Source organism: Crocodylus siamensis, chromosome 2 (assembly GCF_052110815.1).
Source record: "Crocodylus siamensis isolate JL-2025a chromosome 2, ASM5211081v1, whole genome shotgun sequence".
Classification (NCBI taxonomy): Eukaryota; Metazoa; Chordata; order Crocodylia; family Crocodylidae; genus Crocodylus; species Crocodylus siamensis.
Genome location: NC_143396.1, coordinates 56,726,706 through 56,742,522, shown reverse-complemented (window position 1 = coordinate 56,742,522; position 15,817 = coordinate 56,726,706). Strand labels below are relative to the sequence as shown.

The following is a 15,817-nucleotide window of genomic DNA, read 5'->3' as shown; positions in this document are numbered from 1 at the left end:
CTCAAAGATAAGCAAGGGAGGATCCCAATTTAGCCCTCCAGACTAGACTAAACGAGCAACTACCCTATCTGTCAGCATCCTGAGATAAGATGGTTTGTCATCCTGGAAGAGTAGCTAGGCCCCCTCCTTTTTGTATAGAGTCTGGAGTTGACAGCAGGTTCTGGAACACAGCTCCTCCTACATTTTAAAGGAACAGCATGGTTTATTGCAGAGGACATGTCCACCCAGAGTTGCACATCCTTGTGTTCTTCTGCAAGATCAGAGTATGTTTTGTCCCTACTAGTTCATGGCATTGCAGAGAAAATCAACAAAACATGTCTAGAAAATAAGAAGTCGGGCTGATTCCTTATGAAGTGATCCTCTTTAAATAAGTGAGTATAGACCCCTTGTATATCTTTAAATTATATATCATTTATTGAAATATAAAGATCTTCATTTACAAGTTTTAAGACAAAATCTGAACAGGGGCATTTTTAATACATTTTGTGCCTGTGGTCACTCATGCCAGTTTGCCCTTCTTCAAACATTTCACAACAAACCACCATTTGGAAACACTTACTTTTTTATTATTCTAAAATATAATTTTTGGACATTCAAAAGTGCAACAGTTAACGTGCCTGTGGAGTATATCACAGTAAAAAAAAATATTTAAACAAAGGCAGTGGTACAGCTTGTATAAATGTTTTGGCAGTATTCTAGAAGTCTATATAAAAATACTTATATACATATTGATGTATAACATCACCATATCTTACGTCCTTCATCACATAATAGGACCATTTTGTACAAGTTCCAGACCACATTATAAAGAATCAATTGGCCATTCAAAATCAAAAGGTGTGTTTCATAGGCAAAGTTTGATTGTCATTATTCAGTTACTACACAGAAGGAATTGGGAGCGTCTCTTCTAGTGGCTTCTCAAAATTAAGCCATAAAAAAAAATCAGTAATACTGAAAACAAAAGAAAACAAACCAACCCCCCATTAGATTCAAATCCAAGTGTTTTTCCCCCCAAGCTAAAAAGTACAGTCCTTATCCTGAAATGAGTTGTGCATGGTTGGATCCCTTGCAACTATACAGAACTCTCATCATATGGTTGCTGTGACTGCACACACAAATTAAGCTACCTGTTGTTTCGAATAGCCTGCAGTCTAAAGGCTGGAAAGGCCTATTAGATCACCTAACTCAATTTCCTGTCTATCACAAGCCCTGTTACACTAATGAGCCCAGTCACTTGTGCTTGACTAAAACATTTTCCAAAAAGGCTTCCAGTTATGATTTAGTAAGAGATGAAGAAAACACTGGCTCTTTTGGTAGCTTTTGGTAGCTTTTGGTGTTCTAACTGCTAATCACACCCAGGTTTGAAAATATGCACCTAACTTGCAGTCATAATTTTCTGTATGAAAACTTTTGCACACAGCCTTATTTTTATGACATTTTGAAATTCAGACCCATAACAAGTTACCTATAACACTCCATGTTACATTTGCTGTCTGCTCACTATCGCCAACTGAAGTCAACAGGAGTTGTGCTGCATGTCAAAGGGTCCAACTGGTCCTTCAAGTTTAGTTGTAGTTTGTTATACAGAATCCAGGCAGTTTGTTCTTTTAGTTAGTATTTCCTGGTCCAGATTTCATACTTACTGGGCATGTCTACACATGCACATTTACTGCACAGTAATAGAAATTACTGCACAGTATGGGCATATGTCTACAGGCGCATTCCCATACTGCACAGTAAATATGGTGACTTATACTGACTTGAACATAAATTTAATACTTGCATTATACAAGTATCAAATTTATGCCCAATTAATTACTACGCAATAACATGTGTGTAGACGCTTTACTGTGCAGTATCTCTGTGAGTATGGACTGACTTGGAACTAACTTTAGTTCCAAGTCAGTCCACACACAGCGTTAATGTGCTTTAATGTTTGCATGTGTAGACACCAGCCTATTCCCGCTTACTGTGCAGTAACTTACTGTGCAGTGAATTTAAGCCAGCATAAATGCACGTGTAGACATGCCAACTAGGAAACAATTACAACACAAGCTTGATTTTGTATTGCATTTGCATTGTTTGTGTCATGTTAAGTGCTGAGCACTTTATGGTTAGTTACAGACATTCAAAAAGCTTGTGGAATCAATCTAATTTATGAGGTTTTCTGTAAGTGGCATAGCTTAGATCAGTAGCAAACAGAACACACATTTGTCCTTTAGTGGGAAGGACAAATCTTAGACTAGGTTCTGCCATTTTAAGCCAGTTTGTGTGTGCTGAATTTCTGTTATCGCTATAGACTGTTTTTTTTGTGCTGAACTTCTGTTCTGTTGTGGTTACAGACTGTTTTCTGATCACTTATGCTGGTAAAAGTGTAATGTCTATACCTGGCCTATGTGATGTACTCAGTGCACTTAATTGTTAATGAGTTTAAAAGCTGAGCACCAGAGAAAGATGTGGCCTGTTGCAGGCACGTACCTTAATTTAATGTGTAAGTCTTCCCAAGTATACTATATCAATAATATACCATACAGTGATAGCAATAATCATAACATTTTCAGACGTAAGGTGTCAGCAAACAAGCATTGCAGACCACAAGTGGATTAATTTTTGTGTTCCCTCCTTTGTAAGTGAGGGGGCAGATTAAAACTACCAATACACTTGGAAGCAATTAATTCTCTTACAGCTGGCGAAGATAATAGTCAGCCTTCTTTACTTTTACTTAAACCTGAGAACTAAAACAAGAACATTTGTTGAGAAATGATAGTCATGTATTTCCTTGTTAACATCTTGTACAGTTGAAATAATAAATCAGTTCTTCACATTTGACCTCAAAATAAATTCTATTGAATAGATATGCAATATGTTATTTTAACACTAACAATACTGTTGCTGTTGATTGCTCATACTTCTATTAAACAGTAACATGAGAAACATGGTATAAACTAGTATGTTTAAAAATAGCTCCACATTTTTAAAAGAATCAGTAAATCAAAGATTGATTGATTGCTTTTAGTATATCTTATTGGGAAAGCCACTCAGCAGATGGTAGAAAATCAAATCTTAACTTCTCCTAGAAGAAACATGTTCTTCCTAAGCTGGATTTAGCTCACCAGACATTATCATAATGTGTTCAGTTAAAAACCACTGCTCTTTCATACCAACATTTGAATCTTAAATCTCATTACTTATTTAATAATTTTTTTAAAACATTGTGCTTTTGCTGAAGGACAATGAGTTATAAACTATATATTTAGTGTTACTGAAAACAGTAGTATTATTATGAAAACAGCTATCTTCTACAGTTAATAAAGACTTACTAGGCTTCTAACCCCTATTATAGAAGGTTTTTTTAATTATTATTATTCTCTTTTATTTTCATTAACTGTAAAAAGTATAATATTATGTAGTGCCAGTCAGTACCTTAATGTTTCAAAAGTGGTTTTTGCATGTACTTCATTCACGTGGTAGTTTAACAGCAGCTGACATTGAGAATAAAGAAGGAAGTATACAAAAATCAGGAGTGATCTCTTCTATAGTCTGTAAAGTATTGTCAATGTGCACCTCAAAAGTTCCTTGAGGAGACGCTTATATACATAATTACAACAGTGAAGTTTTGCTGCAGTGGAAATTCTATCCATCGGAGTCATGAATGCCCTTGAAACACAAGCTGGTCTGTTTATGGCCTTTTCCTTTGTCCTTCTACCTATTCAGACTGCAAACCACACTGAAATGCTACTGAAGTACGCAAGAAGCAACACTAAAAAGGTGATTTCAACTTCTTTCTGTTTCAGGATGATGCTCATTACTGGGAACTTCTCTTTACATATCCAAACTCTCCTCACATCCTTTGCATTGCAGTAAAGTGGTTCTCTCTGGAGTAATAGTCTGTAAGTTGTACGGCAGCTTCCCTTTTTACATAGCTTGAAGATGTCCTTTTTGATTCCATGAGAATTACAGGAAGCTGTCCTCAACCAGATCTGAGGAATCTATTCCAATGTCATCCATTATGTCAATGTCCTCAATGGTCTCATCCTCTCTCTTGATAAAGGTAGAGCTGCTGGAACCAGTCTCAATAGCACTTTCTTCAGATGTTTGGGAACTGTAAGAGACAAAACACTTAGGAACAATACACTGAGTAATAAACATAGTACAAGTCTCAGCACAGACTTTCTAACAACTTAGTAATCTTAGAAACCTGTGTCTCAAGACAGACAGCTTGTATGAGAAAGTGACCAAAGGATAATTAAGTGTCTTTGAATTTAAGCAAGCAAGTTCAAAACTCTTTCCTAAGGACACCTTCTGAAAACTCATTCAGTCAGTATTTATGGAAGAAATAGTTGGCTTTAAAGAAGCCCCCAACAGAACAATGAGGTGTTGATGACAACTGTCCAATTTAAAAAGTTGGGGAAAGTCAGGTACTGGAAAGCTTGGGGAAAGATAGCAAAACATAAAGAGACCATAAGTGCTTAGAGAGACTCCTTCCCACAGTCAGTAGTGATGTTAGTCCTACATCTCTTGCTTATAATCCAAAAGGTCCACAATTTTGCTTCCTATGATATTAGCTTTATTATAAACCAAGTATAAATTAATGCTATTGAAAATGTTACTAGCCAGCTAAACCTAGATTTGGCCACACTCATTTACATCAAGCACGGTATTTATTTAGATTGATCAGATTCCATGAAAAGGAGCTCACCTAAAGACTTCAGGCACTCTGCCATCCAAACCCCCACATAAGAACACTTGGAGCAGCTTGACCCCTTCTATGAGTACCACAGGGCCTCATATACAGTAAATCACTCACATACCTTAAAATCCTGCTTCAAGCCATTTATCTTTGAAGAAAACAAATGGGCTTTCAAGTGTGTGCAGGTCAATCTATTTGTGCTATCCTGTATCTAGCTGGAAAGTGAGTTTTAAAGAGTGTCAGAGGGAACATCCTAACACCTACCCCATTTCTTTGGCAGCACAGCTGTGGAAGAGGGTGGTCCCTCACATAACTAGGTTCTAGTCCACAATGAAGGTCTGGCTTGATGGATTGCCCCATTGAAATCACTGTAACTAGTCATATAGAGCCCACTCTTGTTCTGTAGGTTGTCTCAGTGATGCCAATTGAGCTATTTTTGGAGTAAGGTACTATTCAATAAAACTAAGGGTATCAGAAACTGGGCCAGAATTGGGTAGTACAAGAAAATGTGGTCAGTGAGATAGTCTCTGGCATATAACAAACTGAAACAGCATCTACCTGTGCCTGTTTCTTTTGCCAAGCTCATCTTCAGATACAGGGTCAATGTCAGGCAGAGGGATGATGTATCCACTGTCAGCACTCAGCCTCTGCTCATCAAATCCGCTCTCCCTATCCTTGAGTTTGTCTTCATTCTTGTAGGTGACACCAATATAGGTGTTGTCACAGTCCCCTCTCATGCGTGTGACAGCTGGGTGGTCACTTTTCAGGAAGTCCAGATGAATCTTTTCATAGCTCTGAAAATTTTCATTTTAAAATGTTATATGATGCACTACACTGAGGCCTCAATTATTCAGTCACCTTCTGCAGCTAGCTATGCCTCATGAACTAAAAGAAAAAGAATGATACTACCCTGTAAGCAGGTACAGTGCTAGTGCCTGAGGCTGTGATGTCTGAGCACCTGGGTTACCAGGATGCCAGCATGAGATGTCCCAGGGACTGGCAACCTACATGCTATGGCTGGCTCTAGCCCACCCACTGGATCCAGCCAGAGGAGGTCCAGCCTGGCCTGGGTGGTATGGGAATCACACAACATGTGGCTGCACCTAGCCACTGGTCTCCTCTGCAGCCCCCTTCTCCTTTCTGCTCTCTCATGCCTGTGCTTAACCTCACTGCAGAGAAGCTAGGTATGTTCAGTGAGGTAAGTACAGGAAGCTTTAGTTCTCCAGGGGGTGGAGATTTATAACCCACAGTAGGAAGCTGGGTCACAAGTTTGAGTCCATAGCAGCAAAAAGTTGCTGACCTCTAAAATAGATTATTACAGTAGCATAACTGAAGTAGGGCAACTGGGGCAGCAGCCCTGGATGCTGCTATTGTTGGGGAGGGGTTCAAAAGAAGGTATTGCCACAGCAGCAGCCAGCACATCAGGAACCAGTGTTGCCCCGGGTGCTGCACGGCTGCCCTGGGTGCAGGGCCGAGCTGCTAATATTAGAAAGATGTCTATGTTTCTTTTCAAAGTAGTGCCTATATGCATTACATGTGCGTGTTTTGGCGCAGTAGCACCTGTGTGCAGGCAAATGATGGTATCTTTTGATTGGCACTTGTAAACCTTATAGGGAGATGTTAAATTCAGTGGGCACTTAGGCCATGAGATTGATTACCACTTAAGTGTTAGGTCACACCTATACAGTAAGCTTACTGTGCCTTGGCAATGGTGCCCTCAAGCATGCTGTGCTATTCTACATACACTGCATCCTAAAATGGAAGCTATGTTGCTGCAATTGTATGGTTCCTTGGGCAGGCTAATTAGAAAAGAAAAGAAAAGAAATAAAGGAGACTCAGTTAGAGGATCTTTGGCATGAAGGATTAAAGTATGAACAGAGAGGGTTTGTGGATACTGAGATTATGTGTACATGTCAACTGATAACTTTTTTTCTTTTTAAGGATTCTTGCATTTCCTTAAAGAAAATCTATAAAATAGGTAAAACCATCTCTTTGGTGATCAGAAGGATTCAGATGTATTGATGCCTATTGAAAATGGATACTGTTCTTAAGTAATATTGTAAAACTAGTCTCTATCAACAACATTCATGTTTTCATAACTGTTTACTCTATCTGAATCATTTAATTCACACACACAAATTGCTCATTGCTCAGGTTGTCTGAATAGCAGTTACAACCCTTCCTGTACAGACAAAATACAATGAAAATTCCAAAGGGCAAACCTTCTTGTACTCTCCAGGCAATAGACACTCAACAATTTCACTCAAATGGTAAAAAGAAGGTCTTTTTTCTGGTTCGCTGTTCCAACACTTCACCATGATCTCATACCTGAAAATAAGGTGGAATCCAGTTTAACCAGCTGCAAGTTGCAATAAATAGCCAGCAAAAGTGATGAAAAATAAAATAAATTATTATTTTAGTCCGAATTAGGAGAGAAGAAAAAAGCATACATACACTTCATTGGTGGCATGGTCAGGTTTTGCCATTCGGTAGCCACTTTTTATCTTGTTATAGAAAGTTGAATCAACCATCATTCCAGGGTAAGGTGTGCCACCTAATAGTCAAAACAACGATACAAATGCACCAACAGTGAGAAGTGACTCTTACATTGTTTATTTGAATACTTGTAGTGTTATAATCACAGAATCACTGGGTACCTTTACCCAATGTATTCTAATTAGATTAGATCTAATTAATCAAGTCTGTTTCAGATTCGAATTAGAACTCTCCAGCATCACCACAGCATCACGTGTATAAGCACCCACAGGTTTAAAAATGACTGCTGGAGTGCTTTAACTAAAATTTGTTGAAGGAGCTTTAAAGTGTCCTGCAACCATTTTTAAACCTGTGGGAGCTTAATACATGTGATGCTGTGACATTTTAATTAGACTAGCTCTCCAGAAACCACTCTAATTAAAACACCCTCCCCTGCTTGAGTAGGGGCATTTATAGGCACCCATAGAGAAGTAGGGCTGAAAGGAATGTCTGGAGGTCTTCTAGTTCAAGCCCCTGCCTGAGGTAGAATCTTCCCTATCTAAACCATCCTATACAAATCCATTGTCTAACCTCCTAGCAAAACTGCACACGACCCAAACATGACACAAGACAAAACACCCTGATTTGCCACAGGCAAAGCAGAGGGACCATGGCAGTCAACATCCTGCTGCTGCAAAAGTTATTAAAATATGGTCAAGAAATACCAGAAAGAGGGCCATAACCCTGCTACAGAGAAAGGCAAGAAAACCTACAGTCCATACCAATCAAAAATTGCTTTCTGACCCCTAATGTGGCAATCAGTCTCAAGTCCCTCCAGCAAAGAACCTCCAGGTTTTAGTCCCAGCAAGAACATTGGCACACCCCAGTCAAAATCCTCAGCCTTGTCTACAGCCACCATCCAATGCTTCTGAGAAAGGTTTAAAAAAAACCCTGACACACGTAGCAGGAGGGGTAAAAAATTCCTCCAAGCGCCATGCATCCACCAGCAAAATCCAGAAACATGGGAAATACCTATAGTAGAACACTGGCATAACTATGCCTAGAACATCCCTGACCAGTGGCTGTTCAACCTTTTCTTGAACACCTCATGATGGAGAGTCCGCAACTTGCCTAGGCAGTCTATTCCCTGGCCTCACTAGTCTAACAGTGAAGAGGTTTCTCTTGATACTTGTCTTGCAAGCCTTTTATCATTTTTCTCACCTGCCTCTGAATTCTCTCTAACTTTTCCATATCCTGTTTAAAATATTGAGCTTAAAACTGCACACAATATTTTAGATGAGGTCTAACAGGTGCTGAGTAGAGAGGCACTATCAGCTCCTGTGTCTTGCATCTGTTGATGTATTCCATAACTGCATTTGCCTTTTGCATGGCTGCATCACACTGCAGACTTGTATATGAAAAAACATGTATATAATTAAACCCCAAACAGACAGTTATGAAACTGCATATATTTTCTGGTGGGCATTTGAAAAGCTGGCCATGAAAGTTGGATCAGGGAAGGCTTCCTAATTAAGGCATCTCTTTAATATTCTTGACATGGATTTTTTTTTATATTTTGGAGAGTGCTAAGAATGTCTTTTATATGAAGGATAGGGAGGCTAAACTATATATCAGAAAACCATTAACAATGTTCTGAATTTATTACTATTGTGCTGTATATTATTCATTTAAATTTTGTGATGCAAAAAGAGCTAAGGATTAATTGCTGCCTTAAAACTGCAAATAAATATAAATATGTTATCATACATACACATATAGGCCATATCCAGACAAGTGTGGCCATGTAGTATGTGATACCATGTCTGCAGCACCACATACCACACGTTCAGTTGTCTGCAGCACCACATACTACACGTTCAGTTGTTCTCACACTGCAAGGGAGCAGCACAGAGGGTTTTTTGGATCCCTGGATATCCAGGGGTCAGAAAAACCTGTGGAGAAAAAAAGCGGAGTGGTGCACGCAGGGGCAGCACTGGCTGCTCAAGAGTGGAGCTGGACCATTTGGAACCATGCTGCAGCTGCCAGCCAGGCTCTGCGTGGCAGAATTGCTGCTGCAGCTCCAGGAGGCCCCCAGGACATCAAGTAGGGCTGCTGGGACCAGCCCAGTGATAGCCCCAGCCTCCCCTACTGCCCCCAGGGTAACTTACCACACACCAGATGGCATGTGGCATGAGTGTTCCCCAGGGACAACTAGCAGCATTGCAAGGTGCACCGCCACTAATTTGCCCAGGGAACCAAATGTCCACATCACATGTGGACATGGTCATAATGAGCATTTTCTTCAACTCCCAGCAAAGATTCATGGCAGACCACAACGGTTTGACTTAATTACTGGCAATATTATTTGTTACTTGTAAGGCACCAAAATGGCATCAGATCTAGGTTCTAAAAATTGACAGGAGTATACTAGAAAGGATCTATTATTTATATAGCAAGTATAACAGAATACATATTTATCAGTAGAATGCTCATTCTTTTTAATGGCTTTAGACTTGATTGATGCTTTGATACAAATCTATATTTCTATATAGTTATGTCTATATGAATACTTGGAATTGACCTTAAGTTGGCTCTAAGACTAGGGACAGACATTCAAAAAGCCTGAGTCTGAATTGATTCAATCTTTGCAGGTTAGTCTAAGCTGGCTAGGCTAAATCAGTTTGTAACTGCTCAGACATCCCAGACATGCCGGCTAAAGCAGCCCTCCCTTCCCTTCAACAACACTGAGCGGGGTGGTGGGGCATGGCAAGGGCAAGGCAGGATGATCCGATTATCCCAGCAGGGAATTAATAACTGTGTTTATCACCCCTAACTCAGTGCTTATCACCCCATGAAGAAAATAACTAATTACCAGCTACCTATTGATTCTGCCTTTGTTCCCATCTGCTACAGCAGGGACCATAGCCAGCATGTGGTCTGCTAGCTAACACACAGACACCTCTCAGCAAGGCAGAGGGAAAAGGGGAATTCCTGCTTAGCAGGGAGTGGTGAGGGAGTTGTGGGGGAGCAGCCTGCAGTCTCTGCTGGAGGTCCAGCCAGGGAGCAGAGGGGAGGGGCCAGCTCTGCTGTGAAGCAGGGAACTCTACCCAACCCAGAGAGCATGCCAGGATGCTGGGGGTGTCTGGTGCTGGGACAGACATTGCATAAACTGGTTTGACACAAATTAGTTATGCCTGACACTACATTCAACCAGGTTTATCTCAAACTGGTCTCAGCCATTTTCAGTTTATGCGCACTGAACATCTGTTCTGTTACAGGTTTAAACCAGTTTCTGATCATTTAAACTGGTTTATTTGTAATGTCTGACCCTAGCCTAAAGCTCATGTTCGCTAACTGTCTGTACTATAAACTGTGTTTTTTAACTCCCAGCAACAGTTCCTGCCAGCTGTGGAAGCCTCAAATACAGGAAGACCACAAGCAACAATCCCACAGTTCTTTGTTTCTCACTTCCAGCCCTTTTGTACCTCACTTCTCTTTACTGGCTATAAATAAAGATAAGCTCAAATAGAGCATCTAGCTCAATGAGGACTTTGATCCCATTAATATATATAATATAAATAACTAACAATAATTAACCACAGGTATTTTACCAATACTGTAGGGTTTACAGTACTTTAAGGCATTACAAACTCAATAAGCTTAATTATTGCATATAAGGAAGTCCTTATAGTACATACCAAGAGAAAATATTTCCCACAGTAGAATGCCATAAGACCAGACATCACTTAATGTTGTGTACAGATTGTCAAAAATGCTCTCAGGTGCCATCCATTTCACTGGAAGAAATGTCTAAAAAAAAACCCCATTAATCATTAACTGCTCCTCAGCACACTGGATGATCTGTCTGATAGCATGAACAAGGTTTTCTATAATAAGCAGACATTTGCTAAAATGGTTAGTAATTATTTTTCTTCAAATAAACATGAAATGATTATGAGATGAACTGCTTCCTCCTCATAAAATCTAATCCAAGGATTTGATTTGCTAGTTTATTAGCAAATGACCCAGTTGATTAAGGACATGATATAAGAAGTCACTGACTGATATGGTATGCTGTATGTATCACAGTGACAGTCCCTTAGTAATTTATCCAGTTACAGAGCTTGCCAATGAAAATTTCAGCCTGAAAAACTCTAGATGAGTCCAAGGATTTTTCATCATTCCAGAAGACTAAGTTATGTAAATTAATGAACTGAAGAAAAATCATTCCCAGAGTTTTCATCCAACTATCAATTAGTGTAACCAAACGTTGAGCAGTAGAATTATAAATGGCATTTTAAGCTGACACATCATCTCTAAACTAAAAAGATTAAGAAGTACATACACTGCCTTTGGAAACATAGTTGGAATCATGCATGATGTCCCTAGCCAGACCAAAGTCACAGATCTTCACAATTTTTCCTTGAGCTAGAAGGACATTACGAGCTGCCAAGTCACGGTGCACACACTGCATGAAAAGAAAATAAATCATTTTAGAGATACAAATTCCCATGACAGCCCTTTTCCTTAAGAATGTACAACTCCCTCCCTGAAAAGGCGTAGACTTGTTAACCTACTGAGGCCAATATAAATTGGGCCTCCTATTGTAAAGGTATTTGCAAAGGACAACCGGTGGGGCAGGGTAGTTCTGGTTTGCCATACACACCTGACTGGCAGTTGCTGTCGGACATAATGGGAGAAGAGTGCTGCTGCCTTTGTTTTGTATATCCTTTTTATCCTGTTTTTAAAGTTAATGGCAAAAGTGCCTAGAACCCTAAAAAGGCCTTTCCTTTTAGCTGTGTCTCTCAATCCAAAAAAAATAAATGCATGCTTTGAAACTAGGCCAGTGCTACCCAACATTTTGGCCCATGGGCCAGATGAGAAGCGCAAGGTGGATTCGCAGGCCAGATACAGTGTGTGGGCCCTATCTAAAGTAATAGCAGCTGAGGGCCCAGCACCACATTGGGCCCACTGTGCCTGCCCCAGCCCCAGCCCCAGCCCCAACCTTGTTTGTGACAGATTGGGCCCCACTGCCCCAGTCCTACCTTCTCTGCAAGCTACATGGGAAGAAGGCCATGTCATCTGACTCTCAAGACTTAGAAATGTGGCAGTAGGAAAGTGGGGGCAGCCTTAATTGCCACTGATCCCTTGCCACCAAATTTCTGGACCATTCAGGATCCCCACAGGCTGGATCACAAGGCTCTGAGTGTTGGAACTGGCCCTCAGGCCAGAGGTTGAAAACCCTAGGCCATGCCAGTTGTATTCCTCAGGGACACTTACATTTTTAGAAGCCAAGAACTCCATTCCCCGTGCAACTTGATAGGTGAAGCTCAGTAAGTCCAGTAGGCTGAGGCCTTCAGAACTGTCATCAGAAAGTAGGTTCTTGACTTCAGATTCTGTTAAAAAAAGGTAAAAATGTGCTTGCATTATAAACATTTCTTAAAGTTGTGAAAACAATGTCCAATTCTTTCTACTTTCTGTGAGGCTCAGTTAATGACTTTAACAGAGTATCATGGGCCAAGACTGTCTTCTCAGAATAACTAACTCCTGTGTATGTTTGTATTAGTTGCTGGCACATACCACATTCTTTTTTAAAAAGAAATTTCCAGTACCAAATATAAAGTTTGTTTTTTTCTGCATATAATTTTTCCCAGAGGATTATAGCAAAATGCTAAATTTAAAAAAAGCTGTCAGCATATTACATGGGTTGCTTTTTCCTATTCAATTTGTGGTTAAAAATGAAATACTGATTTAGAGATGGTAACTTCGTTACTTTTTTTTGTACATGTATGTACCTTTTTTACCATTAACTTTTGCTGAGCAGTGTTATGCTTCTCAGCAAGCATTCATTGGGATATGTCCAATACTATCAAAAAAAGGTCAGGAATTCTATGGCAAGCGTTCTTCATTTTTATGAAAAATGACAGCAAAATGCAGACTAAATCCAGTCATTCATTCAACCATGCTAACCTAGATCAAAGCAACAGTGCATTGGTCTACCATCTAATTCTGGATCTGGATATGATTTAGGTCCCAATGCCAGAAGTGATCAAGACTATTTCGGAAGCAATGCATTTAGTTGCTGAGAAAAGGAATAGGGAATGGGACGTTTTCATTGCCCTCATTACATAATGCAGGAAAGTATTTGGGAGTATTCTCTATTTGGAAAGTGCCAGTTAAAGTGGAATGTAAATGGAAACAGAAAAAGATAGATTATTGTTATTATTACGTGGTCTTATTGCTCAAAAATGTGCAAAATACATAAACGTAACAAAAAACTGTTGCCATGAAAGACTCTGTGAATGCCTTCAAGCCATGCAGCATGGCCACTCATACTTCACAGCAACAACAAAAACAAAACTCTATCCATTCTGCTCCTGATGGACCACAAGCTCCTATCATTAAATTTAAACAGTATAAGGCTTACATGACACAGGTGAGAAAGTCCAGTGCCATGAGGAGGACAGAGATAATATGTCTGTTTCTGTAGCAATGTGTTTTTAATAACAATGAATACAAAAGAGAGAGTTCTCAGTTACCTGACATGGATTACAAAAGAGAGAGTTCTCAGTTACCTGACATGGATTTCTTCTTGTATGAAGCAGGTCGATCATACATAGATCTCTGGATATCAGAATATTTAGAACCCTCCTTCCTTTCCAGCATGGGCACATACTGGGTCGTATCAGCTTGTTTCATGTCCATGTATTCTCCATTGTTTTCAAAGGATAAAATTACATAACTGAAATATAAACAAGCATTGCCCAGTAGATACATTAATATTTCACATGACATCTTCAATCAATTTCTGGATGGTGGTTCGCTCTAAACCCATAATTTCTCTTCTCTTCATTTTGCTCTGAAGTATAAAAGTATAAAAGCTTGCATATGGGAATAAATATTGCAGTTGATAAAAGTATTCCAGCAAGCCAGCCAGGTTTCATAGAATCTATTCTGCTGTGTGAACCCATATTCTCCTAAATATTTCCTATTCACACAAGTCAATGGGGTATTTACATGGGTGACAATTCCTGGAATCTCTCTATGTAAGGTTTATGAATTCTGATTAATTTTATGAAATTGTGTAGAGACTCATATAATGTTTTCAGGTGGTAGGAGCTAAAGAACAAATAAAAGGAGGTATTAACTTTAGTGCTGGGACTCTGCCCAAAGAGTGTTCATGTAAAGGAAGGTGTTTGCCCTTGGAGAACCAGTGCTAGTAAGTGGTCTAAAAGGATGGAAGGGTCAGAGAATGGAAAATACCAAGAGAACAAAAACAGTCAGAAATTGTTCATCTTTAAAAGATTATAATGACACACAGAAGCAAAAGATAATACGGTGGGTGAGAGAAGCACATGGATCATTTTTTGTTATAGAAGGGTGCAGTGTTCACAGTAGGGGTGCTACTATGAAGAGCCACCTGCCTCAGTGTGCCAGGCCTAAAACCATGCTTTGGGAGTCTCCCACAGAGGTCCTACAGCCAGCTGTCCCGCTTCCTGAAGAACACCCACAAGCCTGGAGTAACGCTGCCACCACCTGGGCACTGGTCCCTGGTAGGGCTCTGGGCAGCCCAGGGCACACAGACCCTTGGGAGCAATTTGCCCACAGTAATATTTCTGGGTTATTTTTTCAGCCTGAAGCATCCAAAGATAGCACCAGGTAAGTGAGGGAAAATAAAAAGACGAATTGGCCAAGCTGGAAGTGAAAGGCTTCCCCTCTCTCTACCCACAGTAGCACAGAAAGGCACGCTGTAACTCAATACCTTTATTGTTAAGGGGGGGGGGTTAGAACAAGGAAATCAGAATACACTTTGAGCAAACATAAGGAATGTGAATCTTTTACAGGTACAGTAAAAGCCATGTTATCCGGCACCTTACAAGCCGGCATGCTCTACTAACCGGCATGCTGGCTTGTAAGGTAAAGTGAAACCGGAAGTGCCCACCATGGCATTTCCAGTTTCTCTGAGCCCCCACAGCCCGAGGCAAAGCAGCCTGGGCTGCCATGCCCACACGGCCCAGGGGCATAACAGGCTGCACGGGGCCCGCCTCCCTGTCCCGCAGGGCTCCCAGGGCCCGCAGGACAGTCAGCGATGCCATGGGAGGGGCAGCAACGCCCCAGATGCGGTGGGAGAACCAGAGGCCCAAACAGGCAAAGACGCCTGGCTGGGCTGCTCAATTACCCAGCGTATTTTGTTATCTGGCATCCCCCGTTCCCGGGGGATGCCAGATAACAGAGCTTTTACTGTAATTGGACCCATAATCCTTTCAAGACATGACTGACCTAAACATAATTCCTAACTCCTGGCCACTTTCCAGGGGTTTACTTACAGAAAATCACAGGGGCATGTTGCTCATGGTGTTCCAAAATGCCTGCCACCAGGAAGAGGACACTCCCACCTCCCCCCAGGAATTTATCTGACCAGGTCATCTAATTGACCAGCCTGTACTAAGAAGAAAACCAGGAGATAGAGGGGTCACCTGGGTTGGCCCAAGTGAGGGGCAGAGAGAGGTGGAGGGGATTTCTTCACAAAGGTTACTTTGTGCATTCAGAAACAGTTGAGGAAAAAGGAAGATGGCTGGAGGAGAGAAACAGCAGACTGCAGGCTAAAGAAGAAAAATTATAAAGAGAGAGTTGCAAGGGAAGGGGGCTTGG

At 40.6% G+C, this 15,817-nt stretch overlaps 1 protein-coding gene across 1 annotated transcript in view; it reads right to left on the bottom strand.

The window, feature by feature from the left end:
* Positions 1-392: 392 nt before the first annotated feature.
* The window catches only part of PDGFRA (platelet derived growth factor receptor alpha), a 47,494-nt gene continuing 32,069 nt past the window's right edge, over positions 393-15,817 (bottom strand). The window contains exons 16-23 of the mRNA XM_090035936.1: positions 13,741-13,907; positions 12,446-12,561; positions 11,511-11,633; positions 10,864-10,975; positions 7,145-7,244; positions 6,913-7,018; positions 5,249-5,484; positions 393-4,102 (exon numbers count right to left, since the gene is read on the bottom strand). Of these exons, the coding sequence (XP_089892062.1) occupies positions 3,955-4,102; positions 5,249-5,484; positions 6,913-7,018; positions 7,145-7,244; positions 10,864-10,975; positions 11,511-11,633; positions 12,446-12,561; positions 13,741-13,907 (1,108 nt within the window). The 3' untranslated portion in view covers positions 393-3,954. The remainder of the gene's footprint in view (positions 4,103-5,248; positions 5,485-6,912; positions 7,019-7,144; positions 7,245-10,863; positions 10,976-11,510; positions 11,634-12,445; positions 12,562-13,740; positions 13,908-15,817) is intronic.